We start from the raw sequence: 16,978 nt of genomic DNA on the forward strand, positions 1-16,978 counted from the left end.
GTGGCCAAAGGACAAACAACTAGATCTCTCATTTAAACATCTATTCCGGACAATCTGTTTCTTATAGGAGCCATTGCACCTCTAAAAATAGATTCCAGCATCTTAATTCTGGCTGCAGTGATTTGCTTCTATGCAGTATTAGCGAGGCCAGATGTCGAAGTTGGGCTGGGCTTACAGTTTAGTCTTTCTAAGTTGTCCCAAAGGTGTTTGATGGGGTGGAGGTGCAGGCCAAGTGACATCCATCCAGCATGCTTTTAGTTATAGCGCATAATAGGTAGCTAATTAAGGCAATGTTACAGTTATTTACTTACAGTAAAGTGAGTCTATTTTACTGTGATTGTGCAGAACATTTTAGGAGCTTGATGCATTATTTACAGTCTAATCCACATTTATCAAGCATATATAAACAGTTCCTCACCCTCTCGTGACAAAGCCTCCAGGATGCTGCGGCAGGCTGTGGCCAGGTCAGAAATCGACTGCCACTCCTCCTCAGTCGAATCTGTTGTCTCCGAGAGAACTGTAACACAGAGGAAAACCTTCACTAAACATGCCTCAGATTATAGGTAACAGCGTAAGAGGACTGGGATCTGTGAAGCAGCTGATTCCTTCTGGTTCTGCAATAGCAAAGAGTCCCCACCTGGGGGTGCTGCTGTGTTACTGCTGGTCAGATTTTAGAGCACAGATGAGCTGATGTGTTATAGGCTGCTGGCCTGGCCATGTCAGACCAACTAAGATGAAATTTATAGAAGCACGCGATCAAAATATAGTACATGAGAGTTACGGTGCAAGACAGGGAGCTTTAATATTTTAATACTTTTGGTGAATTTTTGTGAGAACTGAGTTTTAATGACATTCAAGGTAGTGAAAAGTACTGGTTTAAGACATATTAAGAAGCTAAATTTCATTATTAAGATGCTTTAGAAATGAGAGAACATACTGTGAGCCAATCAGACCCTGCTTTCCACCCCCGAAAAAAAATATCAGAAGACTCTGATGATGAGAGGATGAGCAAGTGTGCTCTTACGGCAGTTAAATGATGAGTCTCATAGTCTCAGTGGAGGCAGAGCAGATGGTGTAAGAGGGGTTCCTTGATTTGGGGCTGCCTAAAACTCCACCCCTCCCACTACCCATCTGTCCCCCTTTTATCCCAGCCTTGGCAGGGGGTGGCAGCAGAGCAGGGATGATATTAGATTAGCGGAATAGGGGGCAGCGTGGATGAAAGAGGAGGAACAAAGGGGATGCAGTGGGGACTAAAGGGAGGATAATGAAGAGAGGATTTTAAGGCAGAGGAAATCTGGAAAAAGGAATTTGAGGTTAAATCAGGCAGAGATGATTTGCAAACATGTGTAATTGTTGCATTTCGGCTTCATTTAAGCTGCGGCTGTGTCTGCTGTTATGTCTGAATGAGATTTTCCCTTTTAGATTTTGTTATGCACATACAATGAGACTCTAAACAAGCAAGCACTTACTCTTGGTGATGGAGTTATGAAGACTCAGGGCTCGTGAATTTCTTTCAGCTCGGTCCACACTTGACAGCCGCGAAGACGAGAGAGAGGAGTCACTCGCCGAGGCTTTGTCATCGCCAAACTCGGCCCCCATGAACTGAATACAAGACAGAGTTTGAGATGAAGGAGAGACAACGGCGTCGGAAAGGAGATGGAGAGGTGCTGCGGCGCGCTGGTTTTTCACCTGCTCGTCGTCGAGGGGAACCTTCGGTTTGACTTCCAGGATCAGATCAGGTGTGGCATCCCTCAGCTCCCCGATGTTCTCATAGATGTGGTGGTCAACCTTTAACCCCACGTTGTCATACACGTGCCTGCACACCGGGGGGGGGGGGGGGGGGGGGGGGGGTTGTTGAAAAAAAAAAAACCCAATGAAAATTGGATGTTGAGGCTTTATTTTTTAAAAACCAATCTAAAGGTCAAAACAGAAACCAGAGAAGCTCAGATTTGAGCCTGATTCACATTTACTGTGGTGCACTCACTGAATTATCTGTCAAATATATCATGTGATGCCGTCCAGTCTAATTTCTCAGTACTACTTTGTGTGACGATAAAAAGAAGTCAAATTCGATTTAGAGAGCAGCAGAATTTAATATTATCCTCATGAATATTTCCTTTATGCACAACGTTTTCCTCAAGCTGACCAGTGTGGTTAAAGGGATTTACCCAAGACAGACGCGGAGGGCCTTTGATACTCAAGAAAATGAGGAAAGAGTGCACAGTTCAGATCATTATGTAAGTAACCTCTGAATTGAAAGCAAGCTTGCTTCATGGCTATCATTCTTGACTTGTCTGCTAATATGGTCCTTGAAGATGTTTTTGTTTTGCTTTTTATTAAGAAAAATCACTGCTTCATGAGAATTAGAAAGCAAGCGGTGGAAGGAGTCTTCAATTTCATTTACTGAAGAAAAGGGCAGTTCATATTAAATCAGGAAAAGGGATTATATTATCAAAAGTAAGCTCTATGACTGTGGGGATGTTAAATGTGCTATACTATCATCAGCAGTATTTACATCTTGTCGTTGCTTGAGTAGTTTTTAACCATGATATACGCTGATGAAACTGCTCCTTTCTGTTATCAAACCCCTTAATCGTTTATTTGCAAGAAAAGAATATTGTGAAAATATTGTTCCTAGTTAGAGATCTCCGACTGATATCGCCAAACTTCTGTTCAGTCTGAGAAGATCAGAAATCCTTCTTCAGGTTTAAACTTAAACTGTTTGTTATTAATATTTTTTAACAACGCTTCATTTGTTCAGAAAGAAACTATAGTAACTATAATGGATAAAAGAACAAGCACGAGCACCACAGTATCCATCTGCCCTAAAGAATAACAGTGGGAGTGAGCTTATCCCAGCTGACACTGGGACTGAAATACAGTGTTTTCCTCTGAAATGTAGTCAAGTAGAAGTGAAACATAAATGAAGACTAAAACATATCGCTCAAAATTGAAGGGAGCTCGTGAACAATTTAAATTTTGAAGCACGATATTGATTTCTGCTGACTGCTGTTACGTCCTTTTCATTCATCAAGATCCGATGTGTGATTTGTGTTCATTTTTTTGAGTATTATATCTTAGTGTCAGTTTACTACACTATTTTTTCTCAAATAGAAAGTGTAAAGTTAAAAAATCAATTTGAACAGGAACATCAAAGTGAGTATACAATGTCAAACATTTAAAAATGGAGGCGCTAAATTCCCTGAAGATAAAATCAGTCCGTGCCTCAACTTCTGAACCAGAAAAGTGACATAAAAACAAAGTGACAGAGATATTGTATCATCAGCAGATGCATTTAAATAGCCTATATAAAATCTAGCTTCTCTTTTTTCTTTGATTTTCATTTCTTGTGTTTCTTCATGACGCCGCCGTAACACTTCAAAGAACACCTCTATAAGTTTTAGTCACACTCACCCCGCGTCGCAAGTGTCGCTGTAGGACAGCTGTTTTTCCAGAGAGTAGCTGCGCGGGAGCTGCGAAGCGCTGCCCTCCTGGCCCTGATTGGCCGGCTGGTCCTGCAGAGATGTGGCTCGTAACAAAGGTAAGCTGGGCATTGTGAGGAGCGAGTACGGATTGCGCTCGCTCTCCACTTTATCGCAGAGCTGCTCTTCGCCCTCGTCGGTCTCCACCTGCGCCTCCTTTGTGTCCGGCTCCTCGACCCCGCCCGCCTTCACATCATCATCCTCTTTTTTCGCCTCCTCCTCTTCCTCCCTTTCGTCCAGCACCCAGGCCTCTCCTGACTGATTCTCACCGGGCTTGCATTCTGCATCCTTGATGGCTTTCAGATACAGCTCAGAGAAACTCCTGCAGAACATGGAGGAAAAAAAAACATCACACACACAAATTAATTAAAAAAAATAAGCTAACTAAGCTGAAACTAAGATGAGATGGGAGGAAAAATATCGTTGACGTCTTTGTGAGAATTTGTGCTTTGTTGTAACAGAAGAAGAATTTTGAGGTGGAAATATAAATAAATGTGCAAAGGCATTCGGTTAAGCATTGGTTATATTTATCTAAACAGTCCCCTCCACAGCTGCTTCTGTCCTGCCTCTGATCTGAGCTGAATGGAAAGGTGGTGGTAGCAGCAGTGCAGCATGTGACAGTGTGATTAAAGATCATTAAAGGGATTGACTTGCTTCTAGTCAGCTGGTGTGACACTGACTGCAGGCTGTAACCCACTAAAGAGTGAAAGGTCAGTAGCACTTGTGTTGTTCCGATCTGACCTGTCCCACAAGCCCTGCTCAATACCCACGACTCCCTTCTCGTCCCCACCTGCGAGGCTTGCCGTTCTCGTCCGGTGGGATGACGGTGATGTGGATCTTGTGGGCGGTGCGGAGCAGCCTGGTCCTCTCATCGAGGCTCAGGTGAACCAGCGAGTGTCCGCATAGCCGCACCACGCGAGCCCACAGCTGCAGGCCTCCGCTCTCAGCGTAGCAAAACCGCTGCAGCTCCGTCACAAAACCCTCCTCGTTCATCAGGAAGCCGGGCTGCCCCACTCCGTCGCGCAGGGGTGTGACCTCCAGTGCCTCGCAGCCCCTCGTAACCAGCTGCAGAAGAGCAGATCCGGGTGAAGGAATGAAAAAGACGTAAAATAGTCGCGCAGAAATTTCAATTCAGTCACCCACCTCAAGCCTCTGCACCACTTCTCGTATGTCTTCTGCCTGGTTCTCCATCATGCTGATCGACACCGACTCCCCGCGCTCGTAGAAGATATCTAAGCAGGGCCCCCCGTCTTTGGGTTCTGTCACCGCCTTCCAGCCAATGACATCGCGACAGGAGCAGTTGAACACCACCTTGCGCGAATACCTCTCGATGAGCACCACCGACTCGGCCGACACGCCGAGCAAACAGGGGAGCTTGTGCTCTCCGGCCTCCCATTCATCGATGCTGTTCACCATCACCGCCCACACAAGGGCCCCATTGCTGTGCAGCTCGGCCCCTTTGGCGCCCTTCATCTTGTCTTTGCGCTTTCCGCCCAGGGAGAGCAGGGGGAACTTAGTGGAGGAGTCTATGGGCGTGGTGGTCACGTAGTTTTCCGCCAGGTCCTTCAGGTATTCCTGACGCGTGCGGGTGGCCATGGAGCGGAACTTCTCTGACTTCTCTGCAGCATTTTCAGCGTTGACCGCCTTTGCCAGGAGGAAGTCTCTGAAGGCGGCCGAGCGAGGGAATCGGGCACCTTTGGGGAACAGAGGCCCGAATAATGGGATGTCTTTAGAGCGTGTCACAGCCACCCTGAGAGGAAGAGAAATGAAGAGTGAGGAGAGGGTGCAGCAGGAACATTCAATCTATGTCTTGTTTTGTTTTGGAGTGGCGGGGCACACGCAAATACCAGGATGTGACTCTAACACCCACAGTTTTTTAATTTTTTTTTAGATCGACTAAAAATCCTTATAGCTTACTTAAATCTGCCACTTCTCACACAAAAAACCCAAATCCCTGATTTCTTTTTGCTAAGTGCTTTTTTCATTTTAGCTGCTGAAAAAAATGTACAAATTCTCATGAAACCCCTGAGAATGATGGAGTCAGACCTGTAGTAGGTGTTCTCGGTGCAGGGCTCATGAACTTGCACGATGATAAAGACGTGCTGGAAATGGGAGCGGATGGACTTCGGAGTAAAGGGCATAGCGCCCGGCTCCTGGAACACGATCGTCACAATGTCGTTACCGATGTGGCGCTTCCGCAGCAACTGATGAGACCAAACAGAAACACAGACATTAATTAAACCAGAGGCCATTGCAGCTAATTAAACCTGAGAACAGTTACCTACCAAACAAAAACATTTAAGGGAAGAGCAGACAGATAATGCTTCAAGACAGGCCTACAAATTAAATAAGCGAGTTCATCATAATAACGATCGTGTTTTACCAATCGGCCCATTTACTCATGACTTCTTCCGTTTTAATGCTCTGTACATGACGCATCAAACGTGAACAAAACAATGACAATTAATCATGTTTATTAGAATAAATAAACTAAATAAGCTGTAAATACTCCTGCGTCTTTTCATCTGAACTTCATTAATCATACTTTGGGAGATTTGTTATGATTTAAATGACTTTCCTTCATAGACAAACATATAAAAATAGATTACAAAAACCCAAGATACAAACGCAGGCTTGGCTGTAGATTATTTCACCAAAGCTACCGGAGCCTAAACCGCTGCTGCTGCAGAGGCTGCAGATTAAAGAGCGACTGCAGCTCCTCATCACTGCCATGTAAAATCTTTAATCTACATTAACATGCAATGTCCAGTTTCTTTGCAAATGACATCAAACAGGCTTAAACCCTAGACGGCACGTTAAAACACGACAGCCGGATTAACACGCAGAAGACGGCCTGCGAGGCAGCAGTGAATACCTTCATGGTGGGAGTGAACACTGGGGGGCAGGATTTTTATGTCATGCTTGTTGTGGAGCGCAGAGGCTTTTTCTGCAGCTTTTACCAAAGCACGACGGTACGAAGAGAGCTGGGTAATGAAAATCGTGGCTTATTCAGTCTTTTGAAGAATACTGAACAAAGGCTGAAGGAAGACTGGAATTCTGTGGAATTGTGTTGTGATACACAAAGAGCAGGAAAAGGAAACCATGTGTCACGGGCCTGTTAGGTTGTGGCTGCTGTTACCTGCTGTGTGTTGTTGGCTGTGTAGGGCAGCATGGTGGACACATGAAACATTATCTCGTAGTCCTGGTAGCGTGTGTAGAGCGAATGTGTCCCAGTTGAGTCGGCTGCACAGGTACACACAGAAAGAGACAGATAGGTAGAGATTTAGCAGAATCAGTCAACGTCTCTGAAGGAAACACTAAACTCAGGCTGTCACAGCCAGGATGAAATGTGTCCCGTTCGCTGTTCTCCGCTGCTCACTCAAGGGAAAACAGCTCAGAGATAATCAGCAGTGACTATGCTATTTTGCAGGCATTACTCAGATTACATGTGGCTAGATAGGAGTTATCTTCGGCTTTCTGTGGTGCACTGATGCCCTTCGGATAATCGTACTGCGACAAGGTGAGATGTAGCCAATAGATGTGGGTGTAAGTGAAGTGTCTGTAGCTCACTCTTGTTGTCCAGCTGAGCTCGGTATTTTTCCCAGCCCTTCAGTCGCACCCGTTCCCCGAGCAGATCCAGAAACTCCTCAAATGCCGGCCCGGAGCTCTCGTTGTTGTACATGTCTTCCTCTGAGCTCTGCCCGGCCCGGCAGTACATTATCCCAACCTTTCGCTGAAAATTCAGCTGGAAGATAGAGAGGCACAAAAGTTATTGAGCACTGAAAAATATACAGAGTTAGAGTGAGAACTCTAATTTCTAGCCTTTATTTGATATTTTACTTTACAGGAAAAGGCAAGGGAGATGGGCATCACTGAATGTAAACATAATCAAACTCATCACAGCGCACAAGACTTTTTTAACTGGTCATTTCTTGCAGTTTTACACTTTCCACCCAGATCACTTTGTGTCTATACGCCACTCTGCCTTTAATCATTAGTTTTTATTAAACTCGCTCTTCCACAGCGTGTCTTTTGGCCTTTCTTCCTCCCATCACCTCCAACTGGTCGCAGCTAATGGCTATCCTGATGTACTGGAAGTTTTCCTTCCCACTGTCACAAAAATATTTGGTTATAGGGGTTCGTCTAAATGTGTTTTTTGGGGCGTAATTTCCAGGGGGGTTAGGGGGGTTATGACCCCCCCAATAATCAGACCCAACCAATATAACCCCCCCCCCCCCCCCCCCCAATAAAATTATGAATTATCTTGCATAAATAGGCTGTTGATTTTCTTTACTCATTTCAGGTATTACCAGCAAAATAGTTGCATGTTTAGTCATCTTGGAATTTGCCCAGATTTATTTATTTATTTAGACAGAGATCTTGACACCCCCCCCCCCCCCCCCCCCCCCCAATGTTCAGCACAAAGTTACGCCGATGCTTATCCCTTACAGTATAAAGCATCGTGAAGGAACAACTGTTGTGGTGATTTGGTGGCATGTAAATAAAATAACATTAAATTGAATTAAATTGAATATATAACTTCAGATGTGGGCTAGAAAGCACCTACAGGATAATGAAGGAGCTTCAGTATTTGGCAGGTTCTGCAATGTCAAAAAAGTCAATAGAAATAAAGAAATATGGGTTTTTAAAAAGCTACTTGTTGGGTAATCAGCAAAAAATATTTTTTATCTCACTAATTAAATGTTTGGTACATTTTTATATTTATTAGTACCTTTTGATTTCATTATCTAAAACCCATAATTTGTTTCTTTTGAGTGTTTTTCAAACAAATTGGCACACTAAATGTTTTGGGCTCAGGATGCGTGACAAACAAATGTTAAAATTTCTAATCACGACAAAATTTGAAGCGTTAATTAAAAACAAATTGAAATTTGAATGAATCTTACTCAGTGAATAATATTTGCAATAAATACAGAGGAAAAAGCAATGGCTCCAAGTCAAACAATACAGTAGAAAAACAATAAAGTGAGAGCTTTTTGCTTTTTACTCTTTCTGCAGTACATAAACAATTTGAAAACAATTAGCTTATAGCTCCAGTTCTAATGGAATGGAAGCAAATGTAATAACTGTGTTAAATGACCTCTTGGACAGCGGTTGTAGGCTTTTAACAAAAAGTGGAGAAAAATACACAAACCCTATCTGATGCCGTTTGACACAATTTACAGTTTTCTGCCCGACACATGCAGCAGTCTTCAGTATCACTGGTGTCGCGTTACTCACCCCCTGTTCATCCAGTTTGAGCAGGGTGTCCCGCACCTTGGGGGAGTTTGAGGCCAAGCGAAGGCAGTGCTGGTTCAGCTCAGGCATGATGAACTCCAACAGCCTCTTGGGAGTCAAGCCTCTGGGGGTCGTGTGTCGAGCAGCAGAGGGCACCGACTCCTCCAGGATGGAACCTCGCAGAGTCTTCATCTGCGGACGGGATTCACACTCAACACATCTGGTCGAATCAATTTTACACACAGGACAGGAGAAGCGTGCTGCTTTACCTCTGTGGTGCGAAATATGATTCTACAGTTGTTCTGAGCGCCGCTGGATCCTTCTTTCTCCTCTCGACGGAAGCTGATGGCCACCGGCCCGAGGCGTTCGTCAATTCCAAAAAAATTCTGATGTTCTGCGACGGCAGGACAGACAAATAAATACTGAGAGGAACGAGACCGGAAGACCCACAGTGGGTCAAACAACTATCAGAGCACTTATAAGGCTTATAAGGACCTGTACAAAAATTATAACAGAGGGGAGGTGAGGGGGATTTATATGGAGGACCAAAAATGGCAACATAATGTAAAATGTAAAAGAAAGAGGTTCAAAACCATAACTCTATTTTACATTTTAATTTTCATCTATTTAAAAAAACAATCTCAAAGTTACTAATATTTACTTTAAACCACCTCTCTAAGCAGAAGACTCTACCTCTTCATATCAAGGCAATATGATGGCGAACTCAACAGTTGCTGAAAATAAAGCCAAAATAACATTTAAAAAATCTATAAAGCGTTAATAAACTTGTTATTATAGCCATGCAATCAGTGACTCAGGTGCAATTACTGCTACCTACAACACTGAAGGGAAACTGAAGGCTCTTGACCCTTTATTACTCACAACATACACAGTAAACACTCATATAAATAAACACTCACAAGGAAAGGCTAAATTAAAATAAAAAGCATAAAAAAGTGACTGAATGAATTTCACATGGCCTATAAAGGACGGGAAAATTCCTAAATCTTGGCGAGTGTTAGACTTAACAGGGAACAGCTGAAAAGTAATTGATCGTAATCCTTTGACACTGTGACACGTACCTTTCATGTAGAAATACTTGCGATAGTAATGGGCTCCCAGATCAGCATGCTCTATGAAGTAGTTGCTCTTGCCCTGCTGCTGCACATTGCTCTCTCTGGGCTCTTCCAGGACCGAAACTGCATCGTTGGGGATGCGAAGGCTAGACCAGAGTCCCTTCCTTCCCTGGGATCGACCCAGGCCCGCCTGCTCCTCTCCTCCAGTCTCGTTGCGGAAGTGGGGGCAGCTGAGGAGGAGCTCGTTATCGTTGCCATCACCTTCATCTAGCATCATTGACTGTTCGTTGTCTTCTGCGTTCCCTGTGCTGCCACCCCCGCCCTGCGCAGGTGAGGATGGGGTGGACAGGGAGAGGGGACGGGGCTGGGAGGCAGCTGAAGCCCCTGAGGTGATATTCTTTTTCCGTCCAATGCTGTCTCTGTTTGTGGCTACCTCGGTTAGGTCAAACAGGATGCTCTGCACGTCATAGTGAGCAAAGCTCCTCACCCAGGCTCCGCCCCCGATGTTGTCATATGGAACTGGTTGAGGGACCTGAGAGGTCGTGGGTTTAGACTTTTTGCTAAGACCTTCAGGCTTTGGTGGCTTAACGGGTTTTGGGCCATCCACCGTGCAAACACCTCGAAAGTATCCATCAGGTTCTGGAGGGTGTCCCTGCAGCCCTAAAAGCAGGAAAGGGTCTTTGAAGCGGAGGGCACTTGGACTCAGGGGTCCCTGGTCGTCTGCTCTTGGCTCCTGGGCTTGAGTCTGTCTCTCGAGTGATGACAGGCTGCCGTACTCCCTGTGTAACAGCACACCTGTGTCTCCCTGAACCCCAGCATCCACCTTCTCACCAACCGCTCGTGCTGTTTTTCCCCCCGCCTTCCCAGAGGAGTCCAAGTCCCCAAGTGTGACATCGCTGTTACTTCTCTGCATGATGTGCCCCCGGCCCATGGACCGCAGGGTCAACCCGGCGCGGCTCGGGGTGAGGCTGTCCGCTTCGGCCCCATCGCCGTCCCTTCTTGGCGGCCACTCCACTACACCCGTTTCCCTCTTGGGGTCAAAGTTGACTGCTGCGATAGGCGGCCGCTGATTCTGACGGCGAAACTTGCGAATGAAGAGGTCGTCTGACTGCATGGTGTCCACCTGACAAACCAACTCCAGTCCAGCGGTATTTTCTCCACTCTGCTCCAGGGCTTCCCGCTAACCCCACCCCCCCAGTTAAATTGTTGTCCCGGTCTCTATGGCGCTGGTGTGAAATGGGAACACTGAGCGAAAGCAGCAAACTTAGTCCTCATTCACACCACTTACGAAGGCTGACCTTCTTCTCCACCCTCAGGCTCTCACAGATGCTGTGTGAGACACTGCACTCTGTCAATACGTTCCCAAGTGTGGAAGATGAAGACGCGCGAAAAAGTGCTCCTGCTTTCTGCAGCAGTCCATCCAGGTGTGCAGATGTGTGTTTAGGTGGTACTCCAGTTGCGGGGTGCTCCTTCCTGTAAAGGATGTGAGGATCATCACTGGAGCCTGACTCTGTGTCCTCTGAGTAAGAGAGGCTCCTTATGTATCAACACAGCGTCCTTCCGTGTGCACGCTTTCAGTGCCTGCGGCCTCTCTTTCGGTCTTATCCACCGGCAACCTGTACAGAAAAGAAGAGGAAGAAAAATATAAGTTTGGACCCCATCGTCACATTTTACCCACACTGATATAATCTTAATCAACAGCTTTATATTCAGCCCGTAGCAGCTCGCCAGAAAAAGATTTGATAAACAAGTATTGAATTGCAACAATAAGGCAGTAAGCAGGTCTGACGTGCGTTTTATTGTTGAGTAATGCCTTGTACCTCTGTTTTCTGTTTTCCCTCATTATTATTCTTTCCTTTAGACACTTTCCGTTCCAAAGTTTCCCTAAATAGTTCCATAGCAAACTTAATACTCACCACATCCACCCTGCACACGCTCACAATAGACAGTATTAACACAGGGGAGGGTCCTTCCTGGCTTACTGACAATGTGCCAGCATACAAGCGAAATAAGTGTACGCTGTGTCTCTTACCTCCCCTCCACCCCGACACTGTGCGTTCACACACCACCAAACAGTTTTGTAGTTCACTCCCGCGCCAGTATTCAAACAAATACGTCAGTATCGACAACAAAAAGCACTTTAAATAACTGCAAATGCCGTGTTTTGGGACAGATATTACTTTCACTATTTTGAGAGTCATTGAAAGTCAAGAGGGTTTGAGAAAACGACAATGAAGCAGAGTGCTTCCCTGTTTTTAAGCCCTAAAAGAATTCATCTTTTTTTTGTTTCAACAAAGCCGACTTACCGTCAAAGTGGATTCTGTCCTAGGTACAGATCAGCCTGTTTGTGTCATCGTTTGTTGCTCGCACCCTGTTTTGGACCAAACTGACGTCAATCAACTCAAGCTGAAACCTTTTTGTCGCTCTCAATAAGGTATGAAGCTTCTTCCTGTCTAGTTTTTTTTTTTAAGCACCCATCTCCTCTATCGAGCTTGCAGCCTAAAGAGCAGGTGCAGCGGTGCAGAGCGCACACACGTTCACATCACACTGACTTACATTCATTTCCTTCTCCCAACTCTAACGCTAACCGCTACTTGCATTAAACCCCCCCCCCGTCTAGAGGTTTTTATTTTGTCCCCGAAAAGGGGTCGAGTCCCCACAGCCTGATTGTGTAAACTATTTTAGGTCCCCACAACATGCGCAATACAAGTACACACAAACACACACAACACAAAAATATGCCAAATGGTGAGGAAGTCACAAGAAATCTTGGTTTCCCCTTCTTGCTGCTGCTCACGTTCGCTTCATTTTTTTTCACCCAAAGAGAAAATATCAACGTGCAGTTTAAACTTTGCCGCTACAAAATGTATTTTAAAAAAAAGCAAACGTTGAATAAGGATCAAATTTATTTGTTCATTTGCTCGCGTGTCAAGATATGCTAATGAACGTGAAGGTCATGTTATATCATTGATATGAGCACTGTGAGCAGGAAGTTCTCTCTAAAGGAGATTGTGTCTAGGTTTGAAAAAGGGGAAACAATGATTATTAGACTTCTCTATTATTGTTTATTCTAACAAATCATTCATTTGAACACATTCAACATTGTCTTCAGTGCCTATTTTTCCATTATTGTGACAATATGCTTTTATAGACATGTTATAATTGATCTGAACTGTGTTATAAACTAATAATATACTAATAATACAAGCTGCCATAGATTTTCAGAAGCTGTTTTGTGATTTCTCACTGATAAAAACTGAATCTGCGTTATGTGCACACCTCTCGATGACTACTTCAGACAAACATGCTGTGTTTTCAGCATTAACTTAAGTATATTTAGTTGGAATATCCTCAAGTTTCTAATCCAGCCTAAAAGCGATCACCATCCGTAAACACTCTAAGTGTAAATTTCTCCTCAGGTTATTTAATCCCCAAACTTTGTAGAAACAAAGCCAAGGACGTGACCTCAGCGTTCTCCGTCGTACCTCGAGGCTCTGCGTGTACGTAAATGTTTATCCTTACGGCTGGCTACTATCTCTAACAGTGTTACAGATACGCTGTGGTTCAGTGTGAATGAGTAATATGTGTAACTATGTGTAAATATAATATTACTTTCATATCTGTCTGAACTAGAGTGAAGACGCTTATTTTGCATGCCTGGAACGGGAAAGAGAAAGCACGGTGAAGTACTGAATTAGGGGCAAAAGTCTTCTCATTTTTAGCACCTCTGATTGAGTCGGGGTTTCCCGTGGAAGCCCAGAGCGGACTTAATTAATGCGACAATCTTAATCTAATACTGAAAAATTAAAATGCAATTGCTGAATTTTCAAAAGTGCTGTTCACTCAATATCGTTCTCTGTTTAGCGCATTGTTCCTTTGGAAAACAACAGCCACAGGCTGTCCTCATGTTTTAATTTTGAACTTAAAAACACTGACATCAAATGCGCCTGCTGATGTTTTAGTGTAGCTGCATTACATAAGGGGTTTTTGCTCCATTTGAATTTCATCTACCGCAGAGCTTATTCAGTCTAAGTAAATGAACTGTTAAATGCTGTTTTACTTTCTGTTTTGAAATTGTGAAATGTGGATATTTCTTGCACTGTATTTTAGTATTATAGTATTGTTTTAATTAGGCCCCCAGTAAGCTCCCATACTCCTCTCCTTCATGCGAGACTCCTGATCTGACAATGAGCACCAGTTAACCGCTTTGCTTGCCTCTGTGTGTGTGGAGTGCTGCAGCTTCTGACATTAAAAACCTGCTCATGTTCCCTCCTGGAAACTTTCAGATGTTCAACACCTATGTGTGCACAAATGATCTGTATCTATGTCTATCTGCAATCATTACATGCAGCGTCATCTGCATGTTTCACAATGCTTTGAAAAAGTGTGAGCAATCAATTCTCTCCACCGTCTCAGAGTGGGGGTGTAGATTATTGGCAGCAGGTTGTTTTTGGAAAAAAAAGATTTAAAAAAAAATCGCAGATTGCTTTCATGTTGTTCCAACAACAATCTGAATGCCTGAGGTCCACCAGAAGCACTCCTTCTCTCCACCAACACACAGTGCTGGTTGAACTTGGACACTTATCAGTCGGCCCTTTGTAAAAAATCACATGTTCCTGAGCTTCTCGGGACCTCAAACCATGAATCAGTCCTTGTTTCCATAGCAACCTGCCTGGTGCCACCCTCTCTATGTGGCATGTAGTCCACCGAAGCTTTAGAACAACCCTGTTTACCGAAATAGCTCCACTTTTGTCAAACAAGCCCGCGACTGGTGACACTCATGTCAGCGCCTTGTTCATAATCCATGGTAAACTATAAGAACAAGACAACCTCCAAGTATTCACATGTGACACCATTGCTATTTCAGCTACACTGGCTTCCTGTTGAATTTAGAGTACATTTTAAGATCCTGGTCTTGACATTTAGAGCCTTGCATGGACTGGCACCACCCTACATCTCCGATCTGCTACAGCCCTATGGCCCTAGCAGGTCCCTGAGGTCATCTGATCAGGGCTTACTTGCTATAAAACAGACTAAGATGAGAACTAAGGGTGACAGAGCTTTTGCCACTGTGGCCCCGAGACTGTGGAACTCTCTCCCTCATACATTAAGAACTGTGGACTCGGTGGTTGTTTTTAAAAAACAACTCAAAACTCACCTTTTTAAAACTGTTTTTGGTTAAATTTCTGCCTGTTTTATATTGTCTGTTTTACCCTTTTATTGTTTGTTATCTTATGTGCAGCACTTTGTGATTCCGTCTAGAAAGGTACTATATAAATAACATTTTATTTATTTATTTACAACGAGGAAAACAAGGTGGACGCTGTCATGCTGCGACTTCCTTTCATAAAATCAAAACATATTTGTGACTGATGGGATTCATATTTCTCAGTTTTTAAGAATGAAAGTTAGTAACAGACATTATATACAGTAGGTGTCGCATACATAGATATGTATCAGAGTGATGGCCGCAGGATTACAGAAGTGACAGTTTGCACAGCAACAAAACACATCTGTGCATCCCACAATTTGTCTCAATGCTCCAGCTTTGACAAAATCTAACAACATTACAAAATATTACGGTAGCACTCAATCTGCAAACACATCACAATGTGTGACTGTTTTCCACAGTGCGCCAGCTGCTTAACATCTGCCATAAACACGAACACGCGCACGCAGTGGTGACCTTGTTAAATTGCTGTTAAATGATTATTAGGATTACAATAACTTACTTTACACATATGCAGTGCACCTCTGAACCAAATACATGTCACAACTCATTTACCACAAATTAGTTCTCATTTTTTTTTGCATGAAACCAGAAATATTAAATGGGCGTTCCCAAAGCTCATCTTTAGGATATTTATAGGTACTTCTCCAAATGATTACTGTAGTTCCTCATAGGTTCCCATTGTCCTGGAGTACCTGAAACTGATCATAAGCAGAAATCTGTGTTCTGCTTTTGCAACGTTTTGCCATCATAATCAGACAGAACTGAACTGGAAGCAGCTTTAAAAAAACGGCACCGAACTTGGCCGATTTGGTTGATTCGCATCTTCACACGGGCGTATTTTCTACAGCTGAGGGAAATGTACAGAGTTTCTTTCATGCAAAAGAGCAATGTTTCAAATGTTTGCTGATATACACTTTTACTAAAAAAAATGCCTGCCTTTTCCACGGCAATACATTTGCCAAAACAACTGGCCATGCATGAATGCACAAGGTTAAAAATCCATGTCAATACAGTGCATCTTAAATTTTAAAAAATCTAATTTTTGTCAATTAAAATACCCTGTAATAATGATTAATGAGCTTCAGAGCCCATGTTGCAATGAGATAATAAAAGTTGTGTCACCTGCTAACACTGTCCTGACCCCGAGTGCTTACTAGGCATGATGGGTGTGTTTAGCTAGAGGTTTTTTTTTCTTTTAGAGTTCAGAATGAGCCTCTAGGCGTGACTATGCATGGAACCATGATTAGTCCAGATACCATAAGGATAATGAATCTGTCTATTTGACAGACTCTTTGGATGTAGTGAACCAACCCTGAAACTAACTCTAATCAAAGTCTAAATCCTGAAGAAGCAGTAGATTCATTGGGGGTTTCAGCCACCACCAGGCAGTGGGGTGACTTCACATGTGTCAAAGGAATAATTAGCCACAGTAACTCTGCAACTGCAATTTATAGACACAGCACCCAAAACAGTCTCTAGTTTGACACTGGGTGAAAGGGTAGCACTGACCACGCGAGATGGAGTAGAGCCATTATTTCTGTGGCTTGGCCCTTTTAGCTGCCTCTCAAATTCTTTGCTAAGTGTTTTACTACACAGCGGATGATTCATCCATCCTGAGTCCAGGTCCTGGTCTTTCTCAAGCCATGCCTTGTGTGTTCCACATGAAGCCAGACGTTATATCCCAATCAGAGCAACAGCTTCAACGGAGTCTGACGTTCTGATGTTCGGACAAAAAGCATCAACATTAATTGACCAGGTGAGTCTTCTCAGACATACCAATATAATTATTTTTCCAGCAGCTCTTAACTGATATGCACACTCGGTTACCTGGGTATTCATCAACTTGACCTGCGTTACTTTTCCAATAATTTCTAGGTTTATATTTTTCCCCCAATTTTTCCAAACCACGATTTTTCTTTTTCTTTTTTTTCTGTTTGAAATCAAATCAG

The 16,978-nt window shown here is 43.7% G+C and overlaps 1 protein-coding gene across 3 annotated transcripts in view; it reads right to left on the bottom strand.

Moving 5' to 3' along the window:
- Positions 1 to 16,978, bottom strand: part of sipa1 (signal-induced proliferation-associated 1) — a 35,455-nt gene that overhangs the window by 5,485 nt on the left and 12,992 nt on the right. For all 3 annotated transcript variants that reach the window (XM_063485578.1, XM_063485577.1, XM_063485579.1), the window contains exons 2-13: positions 9,803 to 11,412; positions 8,990 to 9,114; positions 8,724 to 8,912; positions 7,053 to 7,227; positions 6,622 to 6,725; positions 5,529 to 5,686; positions 4,626 to 5,232; positions 4,273 to 4,547; positions 3,415 to 3,804; positions 1,690 to 1,816; positions 1,470 to 1,602; positions 419 to 517 (exon numbers count right to left, since the gene is read on the bottom strand). In XM_063485578.1, the coding sequence (XP_063341648.1) occupies positions 419 to 517; positions 1,470 to 1,602; positions 1,690 to 1,816; positions 3,415 to 3,804; positions 4,273 to 4,547; positions 4,626 to 5,232; positions 5,529 to 5,686; positions 6,622 to 6,725; positions 7,053 to 7,227; positions 8,724 to 8,912; positions 8,990 to 9,114; positions 9,803 to 10,910 (3,490 nt within the window). In that variant the 5' untranslated portion in view covers positions 10,911 to 11,412. The remainder of the gene's footprint in view (positions 1 to 418; positions 518 to 1,469; positions 1,603 to 1,689; positions 1,817 to 3,414; positions 3,805 to 4,272; positions 4,548 to 4,625; positions 5,233 to 5,528; positions 5,687 to 6,621; positions 6,726 to 7,052; positions 7,228 to 8,723; positions 8,913 to 8,989; positions 9,115 to 9,802; positions 11,413 to 16,978) is intronic.

The sequence above is a fragment of the Pelmatolapia mariae genome, linkage group LG10_11 (genome assembly GCF_036321145.2).
Source record: "Pelmatolapia mariae isolate MD_Pm_ZW linkage group LG10_11, Pm_UMD_F_2, whole genome shotgun sequence".
Classification (NCBI taxonomy): Eukaryota; Metazoa; Chordata; class Actinopteri; order Cichliformes; family Cichlidae; genus Pelmatolapia; species Pelmatolapia mariae.